The sequence below is a fragment of the Pipistrellus hanaki genome, assembly GCF_964339955.1.
Source record: "Pipistrellus hanaki genome assembly, chromosome: 7".
In the NCBI taxonomy this organism is placed as follows: Eukaryota; Metazoa; Chordata; class Mammalia; order Chiroptera; family Vespertilionidae; genus Pipistrellus; species Pipistrellus hanaki.
This window is the reverse complement of record NC_140509.1, coordinates 78,659,476-78,680,335: the sequence shown is the minus strand read 5'-3', so window position 1 is coordinate 78,680,335 and position 20,860 is coordinate 78,659,476. Positions and strand designations below refer to the sequence as shown.

The 20,860-nt window shown below is 37.5% G+C and overlaps 1 protein-coding gene and 1 long non-coding RNA gene across 4 annotated transcripts in view; one reads left to right on the top strand and one right to left on the bottom strand.

Moving 5' to 3' along the window:
* Positions 1–20,860, bottom strand: part of ROS1 (ROS proto-oncogene 1, receptor tyrosine kinase) — a 90,565-nt gene that overhangs the window by 20,146 nt on the left and 49,559 nt on the right. Inside the window, exons 28-38 of the mRNA XM_084890124.1 lie at positions 19,684–19,886; positions 18,057–18,201; positions 17,067–17,299; positions 16,792–16,968; positions 12,093–12,261; positions 11,129–11,246; positions 7,525–7,715; positions 6,209–6,292; positions 3,053–3,188; positions 1,996–2,158; positions 330–394 (exon numbers count right to left, since the gene is read on the bottom strand). Of these exons, the coding sequence (XP_084746250.1) occupies positions 330–394; positions 1,996–2,158; positions 3,053–3,188; positions 6,209–6,292; positions 7,525–7,715; positions 11,129–11,246; positions 12,093–12,261; positions 16,792–16,968; positions 17,067–17,299; positions 18,057–18,201; positions 19,684–19,886 (1,684 nt within the window). The remainder of the gene's footprint in view (positions 1–329; positions 395–1,995; positions 2,159–3,052; positions 3,189–6,208; positions 6,293–7,524; positions 7,716–11,128; positions 11,247–12,092; positions 12,262–16,791; positions 16,969–17,066; positions 17,300–18,056; positions 18,202–19,683; positions 19,887–20,860) is intronic.
* Positions 1–20,860, top strand: part of LOC311625642 — a 62,393-nt gene that overhangs the window by 12,510 nt on the left and 29,023 nt on the right. The window lies entirely within an intron of this gene.

Genomic DNA, 20,860 nt, shown 5'->3' with positions numbered 1-20,860 from the left:
ACTCTCTCTTACTCAGTCTACTTCAACCATCCCCACATACTTAGAAGACCATTAACATGCGTAAAGCTGGTCAGCTTCAGAAGTCACTTGCAAAACACACGTTTTATTGAAGGTAAAAGGAAAACCTTTTGCTGGAGGACTGCTTGTGCCCTGACTGGATTCTATAAAATATTTGTCATTACAGGCATATTCCCATTTAGACTTCAGCCACGCTCATTTGGGGCATGATCTATTATGTCAGGTGATTTTGAATGTTAGAAATCTACCAATCAGATGTAAAAGCTTCCTGCCCATACCAAGGGAAAATAATTTTAGAGCTGCCCTGATACCTCATCAGATACGCCTCCTTCAGGAATTCAATCTTTTCTTGGTCTGTGGAGCCCTTCTTCAAAGTCTGTGCAACATAAAAACAAGGCAGGAATCAGTAGAGCAGACATTTCTGTGGGCTCAGTGCGTTAATGGAGATAATCTTGGTTTTGTTTTATAATATCCACCCTGAAATTGCAAAATAAATAATGGATGGTGCATGTGCATGTACTATGTAAGCCTATTCAAAAGATAGCTCCTGTTCTTGAAAGTATTTAAGTGAAATATATGATAGATGACAGATCTAGTAATATTTACACGAAGTCTCTCCAAAATGTAAAAAATTTAAAAAGAGTACAAATTTAGAGCTTAAGCTAATTTCTAAATTTTCACAGTTTTCTATTCAATGTCTATTTCCCAGGCTTCCTTGCTAATAATAACCTAATTTGTTTCTCAGAGGCAAGATGACCAGTCCCAGGCAATTGGTCTGAGATAATCATGAAAACCATGGCCTGTAACTCTCCAGCCTCTTTTGCAAATATGACTCAGTTCTGGTAGGTGAATGTTCTGTCCTGAATGAAGATGTGTTGCCTGACTCCTTGGCAACCATCTTGGGACCATGAGTTAACACACATGTACAAAGTGAAGAGAATTGCAGATCTACTGGCACTGCACTAAAGCCAGCAGTCACCTGTTACATAAGAAAAATAAACACTTATTTAAATCAATTGAGAAAATTTGGACAACTTTTCTGATTGTATTGCCCACCCTCAAAGCAATAGATTCCTAAAAAGCTGTGATTAGGGTATTGCTCGATTACAGATCAGCAAAATATAGCCTGTGGGCCAATTCCACCCTTTCACCTATTTTTGCACAGCTTGCTATCTGAAAATAGTTGACATTTTTTTCTAGCTTTATTGAAGTATAACTAACCTGATAAATTTTTAACTGGTTGAAGAAAGTATAAAAACAATATAATTTCATTACACTTAAAAATTATGTGAAATTTACTAGTAAACTTCAATTTTCATAAATCAAGTCTAACTGAAACATAATCACGCACATTGGTTTACATACTCAATGATAGAGTGGCATAGTTGCAACTGACTCAATATGGCCACAAGTCTAAAATGTTTACAATCTGCTCTATTACCTGCCTTGAGACTGCACTTAACAACCTCACTCCTCTTATAGTATATTTGAAGGGGAAAACTGCTGGGTCTTAACTAATTAATAAACATAGAAATTAGTATTAATTGCCGAAACCGGTTTGGCTCAGTGGTAGAGTGTCGGTCTGCGGACTGAAAGGTTCCAGGTTTGATTCCGGTCAAGGGCATGTACATTGGTTGGTTGCGGGCACATCCCTGTTTTGGGGCGGGGGGGAGGTGTGTAAGAGGCAGCTGGTCGATGTTTCTCTCTCATCGACGTTTCTAGCTTTCTATCTCTCTCCTCCCTTCCTCTCTGTAAAAAATCAATAAAATATATTTTTAAAAAAGAAATTAGTATTAATTTCAGAGCTTATGTAGGGAATGGAAAGGAAAAAAAAAAGTGATTTCTATAGCCATAAATAGCCTCCTACCTTCTAGTTCTCTTTTCAGTTAAAATCACTCATCTTTCATTACAGTTGCACCCATGCAAATCTATGTAAGTATGCTGACATAACATGTCAAGGAGCTAAAACCACATTACCTTCACTGCCACTTTGGTTTCTCCGCTCCCAGCTCCTAAGATGTCCACTGCTGTCCCTTCATACACTTCTCCAAAGGCTCCGCTTCCCAGCAGGAGGCACAGAGTCAGATTTTCCCGAGGGAAGACAGGAAGACTTTCAATCTCCTCTTGGGTCGGAAGAGTACTAGAAAATAACAATATTCTTGATCTCCCAAAATACAGATGGTTTACAAGTTGGTGTTGGTGTTGGTGTTATTGTTCGAAAGAGTATGAGAAAGAAAGCTCATGGCTTCGCAACCCTGAGGTGCATTTTATGTGATGAAGTGATGTGGGATTTTGTGTTTCAATTCCTTCCCTATTTCACCATCCAGAATATTCCTTCCCTAAAACCCAGACAGACCATGTCACTTTGCTAATAGGCACCTTCATTTTTATAGAAACATGCCTGTGTGTGCATTGCCTCAAGGTTTTTTGCTGTAGCTTGTTTTGTTACAGTCATCAATTAATTCCTTTAGGTTACCAGATTGTATAAAAAAGTGATTGCAAATTAGTAATAAATACAGCTGGATTTATGAGCTAAAAAGCATTTACTTTAACTAGTTCACACAAAAATCTCTTATATAAAACAAAATTTACCATGAGCACAAAAATCAACTCCATTTTCATCAGGTTAACTTTTAAGAAGCCAAGTTTTTCACCTGGAATATTATGAGCAGAGAAATGCATCTGCATTTAAAATGCTTTGAGTTTTTAAAAGAGAATCTTGAGTGTTAGGTGTACTGAGTGTTAGGTGTACTGAGTACTTTCCAAACCCTTCATGTTTATGTCTTAATTTACAAATTTCAATGTAAATGCTTATGACTATTTAATTCCCTTTTGTATGGACCATAGTATAATGTCTTATAAAAACATTTAAATTTTTCTTAAGTTATGTTGACAGAAGTTCAATACTCATCTATCTTAAAGAGCTTGTGTAGGCAACCACCATACTACTTCTGAAACAGAATATAGATGTAAGCCCATGACCTCCTGCCTGCCCTTCGTCTGGATGTCCCATCGTGATGCCCCAGACACTCACCGTATCGCACAGCAGCCATTAGCCAGCCCCACCGCAGCTGCCAGACCTCGCAACTCAGCCAACTCCTTGTCTTCGCTTATGAGAACGGTCAGCCCTTCCTTAGGAGTTTTCTGATTCTTTAATCTTCTGTGCCAGACTATAAAGAGAAAAGACATAATTCACAAAACAAAGTATTGTTTCCTTTTCCTTTAGGTATGTAAACAGTACATTAAGTGTTTATCCATAAGAACACCATTGGTAAAATAACAGAATTTAACTGAAAAGTATGCCCCTAATAATAATAAAAAAAACTAATTAAATCTAAGTAGCAGGCCATAGAAAAATGCATAGCTTAAACTACCTCACCTTTCATCGAATATCAAAGTAACATTTAAATATTTAATATATTTCTTATTGTTGTTATAAAAAAATTGAAGTATCTTAATATCGGAATTAATTTATCAAAATCACTCTTAAAGCAAAATCAAACCAAAACACACTTGCATAATAATTATTAGTGAAACAAATTCATTTCTGAGTCCAAATATGTTCAGGTTATACTCCTCAGTAAACCTGAGGAGTGCTTTCAATATAATGGCTATAATGGTATATTTTTTGAAAATGCAGAGTATCAGAATACATATCCATTGTTGTTCATATATATATATATATATATATATATATATAGAGAGAGAGAGAGAGAGAGAGAGAGAGAGAGAGAGAGAGAAATTATTGGAATGAACCCCACCAAATGTTAGCAGTGGTCCTCCCTAGTCATGAAATCATGGATGATTTGTATTATCTTCTTCATACAATGAGCAAATATTATTTTATATTCATAAATATAAATTACTATAAATAAACAATATTTTTCTAGATTAAAATACAATTATGTCAATAAGATCACCCATCTACCCTTGAATATTGGCTCAGAAGCTGAAAACAGCAAGGATGCTTTGTGAGATAATCATGAAAATCTGAACTTTATTTTATAGTAGCTCCTGTGTTTAACAGGTCAGAGTTTTATTCAAGTGAAATTCCATCCAAGGGGCCACACAGGGGTAGATCTTAAATACTTTTGCTAATGCAGTTTTTCAAACCTGAAGTGCTCTCACTACCCCTCTTCCTTTTTAAAAGCCATGTTAGTGCCCCCCATTTTCAGTGACACCTTACGAGACTTCTGCAACCTCTACTGATCTCTCATCTCTGAACTTATAAGACTAATGTGTCTCTAAGCACTTCTGTGTCACTGTCTTGTGCATTTCATGTAGCATTCATTGCCTTTTGTTGTTGTTTAACACGTATATCGCTATCTTTTCACACAAATAAGTCTTACCTCCCTCATTAAATGGCACCCTCCGGAGGTCAGCAATTGTAGTTTACTACTTTATCTTTCCCTCTGCTCCCAGCATATGGCTGATGTTACACGTTAGCTATGACTGCTCCCCACAGCAAAAGCTGTCAATGCTTATTTTTAAACCCTTATTTCAATTTTATATTTATAAGTATGACTGATGAAAGCCCTCAGCACCATGCAAATTTTAAAACAATTCCTACTTCTCATTATTTTAAGAGCTCAGTCTTTTCCCATGCACTTCCACACCCCTACCAGTAAAACCACATGCACGTCTCCTAAATAACCAGATTAGCTTAGCTGTACTCAAAAATCTGTTTGAGTTCCAAATAGAATAAAGACCTTTAAGTCCTGAGAAAGTCAGATATTCTTAGGATGTCTTAAAAGCATAATGGGTTGTCTGAAATTATCTCGTGCTCATCCACTGGAGTTATGAGTTTGAACAATGGTGATGTACAAGCAGGCAAGCAAAGGTCAGATGGAAGATTCTCCATGAACCCTTCCTTCCCAGTAGGAAAGCAGACAAGCAGTCAAGCCTATATGCCAACTGCCAAATATACTGCAGTCATATGCGTAACTCTGGAGGGGCTGGCTTAGTGACACAAACATCAGCTGTGCAATACTTAGACTCCCTGGAACCACAGGTTAATATCCTGGCAGGGTCAGCTGAAATTTTTAGCTTTCTAAGTTAGCCAAAGGAGTTCCATATATTATCTGTGTGGAATCTGTGAGAAGAAATCTCAATTCAAATTTTAGTGTGCTCTCCAATAGCTCATGATTCCAATCGATTTGGGGAAGAATAAAGATTTAGAACACGAGTGAAATATTGGCTTTTTCCATCCTGAGAGATTTCAACTATATGTTTGTACATTTTCCTTAAATGTTCTCTTCTAACTTTTCCTTGTTTATGCAAAAAAAGAAAAGCCACAATTTCCTGAATATGTGTTTGAGTGCTTTTTTTCTGGTAAATATCATGTTTTTCTTATAATGTTTTAGCATGTCTAAGACACATCATATTAACAAACCAAAATATTTTAGGGCCTTAAAGTGCTATTGATGTTTATGGTGAAACAATAGGAATAAATCAGAATGTGTGATCACTTAAATAAGCCTAAAGGCCCAATATTTGACCAAGCCTTTTGGAATTGTCACTGTATTTTCTCATATTAAACAAATTATTTTTTAAAGGCCTTTTAGGACTAGCACTTTAGTATAAAAGGAATAGTTGGAAATAGCCAGTTTTCTATCTACCTAATCTAATTCTGTTTTCCTAGTCATTTATAAATGAGCAGGGATTTGAGATAAGAAAGTCAGACATCTGAAAGAGAGAGTGGATCTGATAGGCCAGAAATGGGCCTTCTGCAAAAGAGGCCCCACTCCTCCAAACCAGGCTGTCTGCCTGGAGGCCCAGACTATCCCAAGCAACGATCGCCACTGGTCTTGCATTAATCCTACCTTTTTTTATACACCCAAAATAATTTCTCATTTATTTCAAACTTTACACCACAAAAAACACTTGCTACATAGTCAGTCAGAGACAAACACTATTTTAAAGAAAGTTAAAGTCAGTGTTCTTGCAAATAGTTTTATCTATAATATACCATGAAGTGTAAATATAGTTATATTGTTCATAAAATAGTTACTCTTAGACCCAGAAAACAACTCACAAAAGATAATGGTTAAGGACTTACTGCCAAAGATAACATTGTAAATTTTATGAATTTATTTCAGGTGAGAGATTTAAATAAACTAAGAAATAAATCAATTATTGTAACTAAATAAGTAATTTATTACCTATTAAAAAAAATTTTTTTTTTACTTACCAAAGGTCAATGGGATTATAACAACCAGAAATATTCCAATTACAGCAGTAAGTATAAAGCTTGTTTCTGGTATCCAAAAACCATCTAATGAAATAAATGAGAAAAAGAAATTAATTCATAGAATAGATCATCTAGGGCAGTGTTTCCCAAACTTTTGACATGTGTACCCCTTCTATAATTTTCGTAGAGCTGAGTACCCCTCGCACTCATGAGAACGTAGAATTAGGCACAGCTAAGCACGGTGCAGTGCATATCCCCACCAAACTCCGGTGCAATGTGTACCCCCACCAAACTCTTCCCGTACCCCTGGGGGTGGCGTACCACACTTTGGGAAACACTGATCTATGGTATCTACCTGATATACCAGGACTAGCTCCAATGATATTTTAGGAGCCAGTTAAACTATGTAGCTTGGCATTATCTATGGTAAGAGTATTTACATCCTGGGTAATCAAAAATCAATGTTTTTTATGTGTGTTTTTCCAAAGAGCCAGTTTACCAGTACATCATTGGGGTATACCCACCCAGGTTTTTACTTTAAAGAGATGGAGAAAACATGGATAATCATTTTAACAATTTTAGGAGAAGAAGTCTCAGTCTTCATCATATTTTATATAGTTGGGAATACTATAACTCTGTAACATCTTCATACACATTTAATGCCATGGATGTTAAACTAAGGAATATAAACATGAACACATGGCACCTTCTCTTAGGTGGTTTCAATTGAGAAGAGGAGATAAACATGTAGACAGAGCTTGGCAAACTATGGCCTGTGGGCTAAATCTGGCCACAGCCTGATTCCACACAACCCATGAACTAAGACTGATTTTTAAAGTATTATTTTAAAAAAGGAAAGAAGAAAAATATGCTATAGAGATGACTGACTAGAGGCGGGGAAAAATCTAACATGGTTCTGAGATTTCTAGCCGATGTGATTAGAAATATGAAATAGAACACAGTGGAAGATGGAAATATTTTGAGGAAATACTAAGTATAATTTTAGGCCTCTTGTATAGTGAGAGTACCAGGAATAGGATAATAAGCCTGGATAAAGACAGGCTCTGGACATCCTTGGAAGTCTATCGAGGAGCATGGTTTTGATAACGGGAGATTAAGAATTAGCTGGTTATTACTGAGGAGAAAATGATGATGGGATTGGTGTTTTAAGAAGAGTACATCAGATAAAATGAATAGTTTGGTAGTTTAGATAAGTTTTACAGTCACCCAACTTATTGCTCATGTTAAGAATGCACACTCTTTATCTCTGAACCTTTTTGTAATACGTTAGTATGTAGGTAGACATGGTAATATACCTCCAGATAATAAGATATTCTCACTGATTCCACTATATTCACCAAGTCCCAGAGTATTCACAGCTACTACTCTGAACTGGAATGTTCCTTTCAGGTCTTTGGACTTCCACGTGCAAATGCTACTGCAGGATCCATTAAATGCCATCTTCCACATTAAGTTCTGGTTCAGTGAATCATTTGAAGTACCCTTTCTGCCAAAGAAAGAGCAAAACCATGAATACAGAAAATATATGAGACAACATATGTGTTATTTCTAGACACTCATATATCATTTTAATGACAGAACTCCAGAGCATCTCCTCTTACCCTTGATCTCATTCCTTTCACTTGGTTTGGCCACAGAACACAGCAGAGTCTTAGAAAGTCATCCCAGCAATGAATGGAACCAACCAACTCAGCCCATCAGGAAAAGAATGAATAATCAATGGCCAAGAGAAAGCTGAAGCAACTTTTCCTACTATCAGAATGCATAAGCTTTCTTCAGAATTCCAAACACATAAGACAATTGTTCCATGATATTTGTTGGAAATTTTTATTTTTATTATTTCTCAGCTTCTATATCTATAGTCTCCAAATAGCATATCCAGATAGAAACAACACACAAAAAATACAATTAATCAGGAAGGTATACTAGCTCAGCTACCAAAGTTATTATGTCTGAAATTACAAGTTTTGTTGTTGCCATTTGTATTGGCCTACACTCACCTCAAAGTCTATTCACATTATTCTTCACATGAAACAAAGAAAGAGCACAATAGCTGGGTTTAACAGGTGTAGCTGGAAGAATGGAATCATAGGCTGAAGGCCTTGCAGTGATGTCTTCTGACAGTAAGAAGTCTGAAACTGTTCAGACCACAGCAGTTTTAGGACTTGGTACCAACCCACAATAAGCATGGGGACAGATAATGCAAGCCAGTTCTGCAACTAACTGAGAAGCAGTGGCCGCAAAGGCTGAGCCTGTGAGGGACAGGGCGTGGGCAAGTGGATCAGGAGGACCAGAGCAGCTGAGTGGGTGACAAGGAGCTGAAGGTCCTCGGGACCTTCCTGAGGAAAGCTTGATGACATGGTATTTTTGTACATGTTGTGAACTTTCATGGTAGGCATTGGCAATTTCATTGGTCAACCCAAACAATTCTGACCCAAAAGAACAAGATACTGAAACATTTATAAAATGGCTCTTCACAGCGATTGGCCATTGAGAAAGAGAAGGAGGAATTCTGACATTGGCTAAACATCTTTTATTTACAACACACAATACTGGTGTTTTTCATGTCATTTCATTTCACTGAGCCTTCACAACAGCCTACAGAGGTACATATTATTATCCTGTGTTTATTTGTTTGTTTGTTTGTTTGTTTGTTTTCAGATGAGAACATTTAAGTTTAAAATGGAGTAAAGCAAGGAGTTAAATATGGTCTGTGTACTTGCTTAAACAGTGTCCTACCAAAATTCAGGCTCACCCAGACCGTGTGACTATGACCTTATTTGGAAACAGGGTATTTTCAGATGTAATCAAGTCAAAGAGATCATATTGGATTAGGATAGGATCAAGCATAATGATTGATGCCCTCTTAAGAAGACAGAGATTTAGGCACAGACACAAACAGAGTGAGAATGCCGTGTGACAACAGAGCCAGAGACTGGAGTGATGCATCTACAAGCCAAGGAATGCCAGGGATTGGCAGCAATCACCAGATTAGCTAACAAGAGGCAGGAAAAGATTCCTTCTTAGAACCTTCAGAGGAAGCGTGGTCCTGCTGACACCTTTATTTTATTTTATTTTATTTTATTTTATTTTATTTTATTTTATTTTTCAATATATTTTTATTGCTCTAGCCAGTTTGGTTCAGTGGATAGAGGGCCACCCTGCAGACCAAAGGCTCTTGGGTTAGATTCCGACAAGGGCACGTACCTTGGTTGTGGGCTCCTCCCTGGCCCGGGCCCTGGTCAGGGCTCCTGTAGGAGGCAACCAATCGATGTTGCTGTCTTTCCCTCTCTCTTCCACACTCACTAAAACTCAATGGGAAAATATCCTCAGGTGGGGATTAACAAACCATCAACAACAACAAATATATATATTTTTTATTTTATTTTCCCCAGAGAGGAAGGGAGAGGGAAAGAGAGATAGAAACATCATTGATGAGATAGAATCATTGATTGGTTGCCTCCTGCATGCCCCTCTCCCCCCCCCAACTAGGGATCAAGCCCTCAACCCGGGCATGTGCCTTGACCAGGAATTGAATTGTGACCTCGTGGTTCATAGGTCCATGCTCAACCGCTGAGCCACACCAGCTGGACTTGACACCTGGATTTTAGACTTTAGACCCAGAACTATAAAAGAATAATGTCTGTGGTTTGAAGCCATCCAGTAGGTGGTATTTTGTTGTGGTAGCCCTCTAGGGAATTAACACAGTCTGTTCAGCTCCCAAGTTCACACACTTGGCACTATCACCACCCCTGTACTTTCAGCAAGTACAGAAGGTACACGAAAGTGTCCTGACTGAAGAAGTTACTTTGAGATACTAAAGGTAAAGCAATTCATTCTTTTACTCCACAGTCCAGAGAATAGAAACTTGGGATGAGAAGATGTGAAGTTTGGAACTATGCATTTAAGGTGTTCCTGAGGGAAACCTGTTAAAGGGGTCCTCTAAGGCCAAGGTGATGCCTGACTGGTGGACATAATCACAGTCTCAGGCCACCAAGGCAGCTCTGCAGGTCAGAATGTACTTTGCTCTGTATGAACAATGTAACAGAAATTTCGAGAAGGTTTTCGTTAGAAATATAGTTAATGCACTCCTCTAGCATGAGCAGGAAAAATTTTTTTAAGGTTATGGGAATGCCAGAGCATGATGCAGCAAAAATAGATCTAAAGCTCAAGTAGCCAGGACTATAATTATGGAAGTGACTTGTCCTTGGAGCTTCTTAAAAGATGGCTTCATAGTCCCGTGAGGGGCGTGTCTGTGGAATCTGAAATTCTCCCTTCATGCTGGCATGAAATCCGTTCATCTGAGCCAGTTATGATTCACAGAGCTCCTCATCCTGGCTGGAGCTGAGGTTGCGTATGCTCATCAGCTGATCAGTTTACATCAAAGGCACATTTTCAGTCCCCAGGAACACTCTGCAAACCGTAATCTTCACAGTGGGGAGAGAGTCCTGTCTGATCTGTTCCTGATTTTACGTCCCAAAAAATACCTAGCTCATGCACAATTTTCCCTATATATTACTCACTCATCTTGCTAAAACAAATTAACATCTGAAATGTACATGCATACCACCATCTAACATTAAACATCAGCTCAGCTGCTTGAAAAGAATAGATATTAAGTAAATATAAATTATATGTGCCAATTATAGAATTATTTCCATAAAGTTTTGACAGCACTTACAGATTTTTTTTGAGATCTGCCTTATAATTGGAGTGCCAAGGCTAGCTGCTGGGAACTGAGCAAAAAAGATAAAGAGACATTCAAGGTCTTTAAAGACCCTTCATATTAATTTATAAAATACATATTGAGAAATATTGTTACTTTTGATCTAATAACACTTTACAATTAACCTACTTAGCTCTTTGTAGTTTACAAAGCACGTTTTCCAATAGACATACCTTATCTCAAGTATATAGTATATAAGTCTGCTTCCATTATCATCAGCCTTTTCCCATAGTATTGAGTTTTTACTCCCTTCTAATAATTTTGGAATGCCTGGTTTACTTGGGACTCCAGCTTTGGAAACAAAGAAAATACTGATTGATAAGTTAGAAATATAAAATATCCTGCACAACATATTTTATAGACTGTATTTATTAAAAGGAAAGAAATACTCAGAAATATCTATAATAATAAAAAGCATACTGTACTAATTAGACCAGACATCCTTCTGGACGTCCTTCAATCCTTCTAGACGAAGTCAGGGCTGTGAGGGAAGCCTGGGTCTCGGGTACCAGAGGGAGGCTGGTGCTGGCAGCTGGGGGAAGGAAGGACTACTCTTGCACGAATTTCATACATCGGGCCTCTAGTTTTCATATAAGTGCATAAATTTTTAATGAGTATCTGATGTTTTTATTGTGATGGATTCATGATAGGAGTAACATATCCTAGCTTGTCTGAAATAAGTAATACAAAAAGAAAATATTGTAGAACATTCTCCCTTGATTCTTATAATATCAACTTGGAGTTATGGTATACCTTTTAGAACTCTAATGAATTTAATATACTTTTTAGATTTTAAAAAAATCTTTAACATGTGATTATAGTAGTCAGTAAGTCAATATTGGATTGGACATCAGTAGCATTGTTTTAATTTAGTTCTTGCTGCAAGATACAGCTAGATAGGAAATCCAAATACTGAAAGGTGAAATGATTTTGCCCTGTTCAGGATCTTGCAAGACCAGGTGAGTATTATCTCATTACTGCCTATAAGGACTCCTAACTCTTTAATTTCTTAACTCAAGTTTTAGAAATAGTAATTTACTCTTTTAAAACAAAATTACAACCTCTAGGATTGGTGAAATAAGTGATGAGAAAATAATTGGGAAACTTACAGGGTTTTCTCAGTATATTAATACTCACCTTTGGTCTTAAAACTTTCTGAAAGCGAGGTGCTGTTTTCTCCTGTCCTGTAAACCACCACTACTCGGACATGATAAGAAGTATATGGCTGCAGACCTGTGATGTTACACACATAAGCAGGACCTTGGCTGCATGAAGCTTTCACATGGTAAAACTCACTGTATTTCCACTAGAAAAAGAAGACTCAATTAACATTTTTTGTTTCTTTAAGAAAACCTCCTTAAACACAGAAATTCACAAACCAAGGCAATCAATGAAACTTTAAATAAACTTTATTTTCTATTAAAAGATAAGAGCTTCTTTATGTTTGATCCCAAACATCATGCCTACCTTAGACAGCCATTTTCTTTTTCATGATAAGCTATAACTGATATGAAGGACAGCTCGTAGGATAAGTCTAAGGCGGAGCATACACTTCTGACTATGCATCTTGAAGAAAATTTAGAGCTTGACTTCCTGTTTCCTCTAATCGTATGTGCCTGCATTGAATCAGGATGGCTAAGAATGCCATTTCACTGCTGAGGGACAGTAATGGATCAAAACAATGATACTTCTAATTCCAAAGATTTGTTCATTTCAAAATAAGGATATTTTTACATGTTTGATGCTATGAAGAAGTCCACATTGAGTTATAGATTAAGACATCTAGTTTTTCTTCCCAAAGCTTTTTCCAGACATCTAACTAGCATTGCTTATTATTACACAAAGGAAGACTAGATCCCCAAGAGAAGAAAATTTTTGCCCACCATCAGTAGCAAGGTTAGAAATAAAATATAGGAAATCTTACTTTCTTTAGATACTGGGTCTCTGATTTTACTAATCTTAAACTTCTTTCTCTGTGACATTACTTTTTAAAAACTCCATGTATCTGGACCCTTAATGTCACTTATTTGGAAATGGTGATTTTTTTTTTCAATGTACAAATAGGAAGAGACATGGTACGTGGCATTTTGTCAAGGGTTCTTTGCATATTTTCCCCAGTAGTTTCCTACGAAGGTCAGCTTCCATAAATAACCCTGCTTTATATCTCCTTTTTCACTTAGCGCTCCAAGGCCATGCCATTTCATTGGATAGACACTTTATATTAGTTCTCTATTCCATTAGGAACGACTGTCTATAGGCCTTTCAAGAAGCAGACCACCTTGCTCCATAAAGAAAGGGGGGATGGGGAATGAAGGATTGAGAAAAAATTGAAATGCTCATGTCAGGGACATTGCCTGATAAACGTATAAGCGTATCAATCCCATTGAGACACATAACCTAATGAAACATATACATTGGACCCATAACATTTACTCTGAACCTATAGGAGCAACGAGAGAGAGAGAGAGAGAGAGAGAGAGAGAGAGAGAGAGAGAGAGAGAGAGAGAGAGATGAGAGATGAGAGATTGCTTAAAAACTGGCTCAAAAATTCTAGCCCTTTGTGGTCCTGCCTCCTTAATGATCTGCTATAGTAATTACCTTAAGTTAACAGTTTATTTTTTTAAATATACTTTATTAATTTTTTACAGAGAGGAAGAGAGAGGGATAGAGAGTTAGAAACATTGATTAGAGAGAATCATTGACCAGCTGCCTCTTGCACACCCCCACTGGGAATGTGCCCGCAACCAAGGTACATGCCTTTGACCGGAATCGAACCTGAGACCTTTCAGTCCGCAAGTCGATGCTCTATCCACTGAGCCAAACAGGTTTCAGCTTAAATGAACAGTTTAGATGGACCAACATGCCACATCATCCAGAAGTTAACACAGATCCTTGAAATACCAGGAAGATGTTTAGCCAAGGGGGTTACTGGAAAAATGTAGGGTATCAGCCTTCCCACAGCAATGACTGCTTTGGACAGACCACAAATGTGCTGAGATGCCCCAGGTTACCCCTGTAAATCACAACCGTCAGACCCTTCCTTTGCAGGGGCCTGCAAGTGCAGGGGTGGAGGAAACCACAGAGGGATTTCAAATTATGTGGTGAAGGGGGCAGGGGATGATGCAGACTGGAATGTCTCAGGGATTGGATCTTCAAAAATGTTTGGTTCTGGTAGGGATTTCCCTAGATAGCTGAGGAAAACACAGTTTTAATGGGCTTCCGTGGGGGGGGGGGGGGAATAAAATAAAAAAAGTTGCCAAAGCAAAATTACTTCTTCCTCTCCAATCTTAAATGAAATATGTTCTTCTTCTGTACACTGTTATGATTTTTTTAAATGCATGAAATGTAAGCCCGAGGTAGAAACTTAGCTTTGTGCTCAAATTCTTTCATTTTCTATATAAGGAACTTTTGATAGAAAACAGAGAGACTACAAGTTTATCTTTGTCTCCTTCTTTCCTTCCTAAAAAAAATATTAATTAAAAAGATATGTGTTTACCCTTATCACCTGCCCCAAAGTTTCAGTATAGAGCTATCAATTCCTCCTCAGCTGTCCTATTACTATAAGGTAGGTTCAAAAGAGATAGAACTTTCTGACTAGATATCACCCATTAACCCTCTTAGAATATAGCCTTCTGCCGCGCTCATCAATTAGTATCTATAGAGGGTCACACATGTAGAAATTACTGTATCAGACAATTTCAGCTCCATGATTTAAGTGGTCTTTCTGAAACCTGGGTTGAGCAAGAGTAAGAATACAAGGAGTTTGGAAACAAAAAGTGTTGCATGAAAGTCGTGAGGACTGAACCAGGCAGTCCCTAGCCGCAGTCCTTCTCTCCAAATGTTAAGGAGTTGGGTGGCTTGATGACTCCTGGTTCTTCTGTGGACAGCACCCCAGGAGTCTGCTGAGGAGTGAGTCACCAGGGTCCTCCGTGGCCTGTCTGCCCCCATGTTGACTCATGTTGGCGCCTGTCCGGGTCTCTGACTTCTCACCAGTAAAACGAGAGGCTGGAGATCATCATCTCCAAGGTTCTTCCCATTTCATCTCTTTGATCTGGGAAATGAGCTTTATATCCTCCTCTTGACTCTAAACTGAACTGCATTAAGCTTACATCTAAATAGATGTTAGAAAAAAAAGAAAAAAGGTGATCCTCTAATTTTTCCAATTTAATTGCATTTTTATAAGGTGACCATTTTTTAAAAATATATTTTATTGATTTTGTACAGAGAGGAAGGGAGAGAGATACAGAGTTAGAAACATCGATGAGAGAGAGTCATCGATCAGCTGCCTCTTGCACACCCCCTACTGGGGATGTGTCCGCAACCAAGGTACATGCCCTTGACCTGAATCGAACCTGGGACCCTTCAGTCCCCAAGCCGATGCTCTATCCATTGAGCCAAACCAGTTTTGGCTAGGTTACCATTTTTTAAATAGGCAACACATCATCATAAAAATGTTCAGTGGAAGAAATCCCATTAAAGTATGGCCTTTGGTTTTATCAAGTCAACATTCACCATTGTGTCACATATTTCATAGCTTTTATATAAAAGTACAAGGCCATAAAATAATCTTATGTAGTAAACTGTAAAAAACATCCTGAGAGCAACTTTCATTTTTAAAGAAAAATGAGGCCATGACTATACTGATTTGTTTTTAAGTTACCACTGAACAAAACATTCTTAGCCAATCTTTACAAATGTGGACACATGCACATATAATGATGAAAATGAAATGTAGCAATTAGAAAAATGTAATAACCCATTCTAACTGTAGCAATATAAAATCAACCTAAACTTTTCCCTAGTGGTAAAGTAATTAGATTAATTGGTATTTTATAATTCAGTGAATATTTTTATATTGGTCAAAGCATCAAGATTTTTGGATGAGGAACACTTATAGTTTATATGCAAAGATCAAATGGTTTTGTATCTTACTTCTCTCCTGTTGCTTAAATGGTTGAAAGAACCTTTCTAAACAGGTTTTATTTTTTTGCTTATATGTGTCTTTCTTTTATATATATATATATATATATATATATATATATATATATACCAAATTGCTATGGACTTTATTTTTATTTTTTTTAATATATTTTACTGATTTTTCACAGAGAGGAAGAGAGAGGGATAGAGAGTTAGAAACATCGATGAGAGAGAATCATCAATCAGCTGCCTGTTGCACACCCCCTACTGGGGATGTGCCCGCAACCAAGGTACATGCCCTTGCCCAGAATCGAACCCGGGACCTTTCAGTCCGCAGGCCGACGCTCTATCCACTGAGCCAAACCGGTCCCGGCTGCTATGGACTTTAAACCAGAGAACCTTGCTGATAACATCTAAATGAAGTAAAATATTATGAAATTCATAAGCCATAATTTATACTCCTTTACAGGGAGTCTTTTAAGAGCAAACTAATCTCACTGGGAATTCTTCCTATCAGAAATTAGTCTAGATACTTCCCAGCTTCTAGATGGCAATCCTGAATCAATGAATGTGATCAAATATATTGTTAATTTATACAAGAGAATGTGGTCAAATTTATTGTTGATTTATACAAGAGAATGCTCTAGAGCACATATGTCAAACACAAGGCCCGCGGGCCAAATCCAGCCCGCCAGGCCTTGCAATGTGGCCTGCACCGCGCTGTCATCACTGCACTCCGCTGTCAGTTTATGACTGTTCAGTAAACCATTCGGCCCGCGATTTAGGCTGGATTTTAGATTTTGGCCCCTTCTCTGATTGAGTTCGACACCCCTACTCTAGAGATATACAGAAAAACTTCCAACCTATTCTACAGCATAAAAGAAGAATTTGCATCCAAGTGCACGGGGTGATCTACCTTCTGGAGTTCAAACCAAAACCTGAGGAGGTTCACGTTAGATGGAGCCTCCCAATCCAATTGCAGACTGGTGTTGCCTGGAACCAAGGCATGAGGCTTCTCTGGGGTGTCAAACATCTCCACGGCGACAGGGCGGCTCTCAGCACACCACATTTCCTCGGCGTGGCAGGCAAGGACCTTTTTGTAAATAAGTAAAGAAAAAATAAAATTGCTTAACCTTTTCAAAACCTTGTGCTTGAGAATGGCAGTGAAGGTACCCAATAGCCTCGCTGTACCTTTAGCACATATTGTCTGCCCCCGGACAGTCCAGTCACAAGAAGAGCAAGCCTTCCATGTGGATAGTCACTTTGTCTACGAGGAGTCTCTGGAACTGGGGCCAGGTGTGAGATTGCCAGCTGATAGCGGACTGCCTCCTTAGGTCCATTTGGCTTGGGAGACTCTCTCCAGGATATGACAAGGCTGCTGTCTGACTGCACCGTTGTGTTGATGAGCCAAACAGCCCCTGGTACTGAAATGCAGAGCAACACATGACAAGGGATGTTGCAATAATAGCACTGGGAGATGGAAGGAAGGGATGGGGTCTTGGTTGATATCAGTCATATCATGTGAGCAGAATGAGTGACAGATGTGCCTCAGGGAAGCCAGCCTCTTATATAATGGTAAATTAACGGCTGCCTGAAGGACTCTGGCTTATTTTTGCCTAATGACTAAATCATTCTCTGACTCTGGCCCCAGGATTTGGTCAATGATGATGAATAACCAAACTGGGGTGATTTTTGTGAATTCATCAGAGACATCTGAAAGAAATGGCATCACCCCATAACAATTGCCACCACTAAGGACACATTTGTAGATTCTAGGTCCATTTATCTTTAAGGCAATATGTTTTATTACTTTAAATGGAGAAAAGGCTTGGTCTTCCCGTCCCACCACATGCGCAGACCTATGAAGATACGGGAAGAGGGTGACACTGTGTGAGAGCAAAGAATGTGTTTCTTGGTCAAACAGTATTGATGCTGATGTTTCTTTCAGCTTCTAGTCACTTTTCATTTCAATGGAATATTATTTATCATCTTCTAGTGTTAGAGCAAAAATCATGTCATCCAAGTATTTTTCAACCAGTATACTTTTCTTATTAAGCTTTGAAAAGCTCACATAATAAAGATGACTTTATATTCACGGTAAAAAACAAACAAATATAGACAGACACATCACATATATTATAAAGTCTCACTCTAGCATCCCACACCAAGCCCATAACTCACCTCCACTTTTAGTTTTCCCCAAAATCTCTTTTCCCAGAGGTAACTGTTCCAAAGGATCAGAATAATAATTCCTTACAGCGATCTGTATCTTATATGTTGAAAATGGTTGTAAGCCTTCAATAAGGGCTATACTGCCCTGAAATTCCTGCAATTAATTTACAAATATTAATATGTAATTTTTATTTTTGTACAAACGGGGAGAAATTATTTAATCAAAGTGATAACATATTAAAAGACTCAACTTTTTTTTATTTTTAAGTATGGGATCATGAAGGACAGTCTTCACTGTTCTAATCTGGCCAGGTCTGAGTTGTTGAATAGCTACAAGAATAAATGCTAAATGACTGACAGCCTTCAGTCAATTTCGTGGCATATTCATCTCACATAAGAAGGTAGATTCCCAGAGGAGGACACTATTTCATTGGCATTGCGTTAGAAACTCAGCAAAAACGGTACTGGAAAGATGTGATACATGCATGTATACAATAGAAAAGATTAAGCTACCTTATCTAGTCATTCTTAGGAATAAAGTTTAAGTAAAACAGAGCTTCCTTAGGTCAATGGTTCTCAACTTTGGTTGTAGTTTGGAATCATGTCGGAAATTTTAAGAAAATACTGACTTCTGGGTCCCACCTCAGAGATCCTGACTGAATTGGCCTGAGGGGAAACCTGGACCCAGAGATTCCGAAAGCTCCAGTGTGCACGAGGCCAAGAACCATGCCTTTGGTGCATGTTAATCTCTGTAAAGACAAGATACATTGACTCTCACAGCAATGTCTGGTGCTACAGCCCAGTCCTAGTCAGCCAATGATCCAAGCTGCCTCTGAACCAGCTCTCTTTAGAAATGTGTAAAAAAGATAAAAACAGACAAAATAAAGGAAGTAATAAGAATCTGCTGTATTTTCTGGCAAAGTACACTGTGTTAACCTCAAGTAGGAGATGGTCAATTTCATTTTTTGACTTGGTTAAATAATTAGCACAAAGCAAAATATAGGATACATATACATGATTTCATCACAAGGACAACTAAAACACCAGTGCCCATGTTGCCAAGAATTATGCCAATTCATTTATTCACTCGAGAAATATCTAGTGAATGTCTATATAATGTCAAGTACCATCCTGGGTACTAGTAATACAGTGATAAATCAAAGCATAGCCCCTACATAATGGGACATTTCACAAAATACTGGAAATCACAAAAAATATACAATTTTTATATTAGATATATGCTGTGGAGGACAGAGGTATATGGCACTGTTCTCTCTGTCAAATGCATTTCTTACCCCTCAAACACAATCTGCTAGATGGGCCATAAAATCACATATGCATTACTTTCTAGGGATAATTAGATAACCTGGAAGGACAGAAAATCCAGTTTTTTCAAGGACACTCAGGAAATTATTACTGTTGGCGATCTACCAACTGGTCAGTTAATAAAGTTTGTTGAAGCATAACTTATTCCCAGACAAGAAGACTAGACACAATATGTTTTGATGAATCAGCTATAACAGGTTGCATAATAGCACATCCAAAAAAAATGATATAGAAAATACTATGACTAAGAATGTCATACCAAAAAAAGAGTATCTTGTAAAAAGACAAAGACCACCAGCTCCAATCTTACCAGCATTCTAGATTTTGGTTCAAAGCCATTTTTCCCACCACTAACTTCTTTGTAACACACCAGGTATGTTGGAGTTGGGCTGGTGATGCCATCCCAGGTGAGGTTTGTCCTGGAAGACGGTAATCTGATTGTGAGGCTGGTGTTAGTGGTGTTAAGTATAATTGGCTCTGCGATATCTGAAGCTAGAGACAGAAATGCTTTATCTAAAATAATAAGAAAAAAAGATTAAACATATACACATATGAACATTGAGAGTAATATAATTTTTATTTTTTACTTAACTTATAAGGCATGATGTATTGAAGTGCTGGAAATATTACTCAGGACAGAAAGACAAGTTTTTTTTCTTAAAGATGGATGAACTAGGGAGCACGGCAATGGGTAATTGCTTAACATTTCCAGCAGATGGAGCTAAAGTATATCTTTATAATGTAGAGAGTAGCATATGAGAGTGGGAGGGGACAATGGTAAGATATGTACACATATACCTTAATAAAATAAAATAAAATAAATAAAATAAAATAAAATAAAATAAAAAAGAAAGAACTACTTGTTTTGTTTTGAAGTAGTTAGAACATTATATTAATCATATTTTCATAGAATTTTAAAATATCTTAAATTTCTCAAAGTGAAAAATTAGTTTTTAACCAAAATGGCATTTATAAAATCTTCATTTTAAAAAACATTTCGCCACTTACATATTTTATAAATGAATACATTTAAGCAAAGATTATTTTAGTCTGTTTCATTCATTTCTATCCCTCTCTAGTTGGAATTATACTTAATTTAGAATAACATAGACATCTTAATGGCAGAGAGAACTTGAGAAAATCACCCATGAGTCTATAAAATGCTGTTTTCATTTTTGGTTGGTTGGTTGGTTGGTTTTTAGATTTCAAATATTTTTTTTATTGTGACTCACAGTAGTAAACATCTATAGTCAGTTCTCCCCGTAATGTGACACATGCATTCCTAAAAGTCACTGCTTTATACAAAATTGCACAATAAAATCCACAGGGTTTCCGGGGGAAATTGAGTTAGGGGCACAACACTAAAAGCTTCCTAAGTGATACATCTTTAAAAAAACAAGAACTGAATAAAAGTGGTAGGACACATGCATGTCTGTTAAATTGTTGATGTACAGAATACTATTATAATACTATTATAAATAGGCACT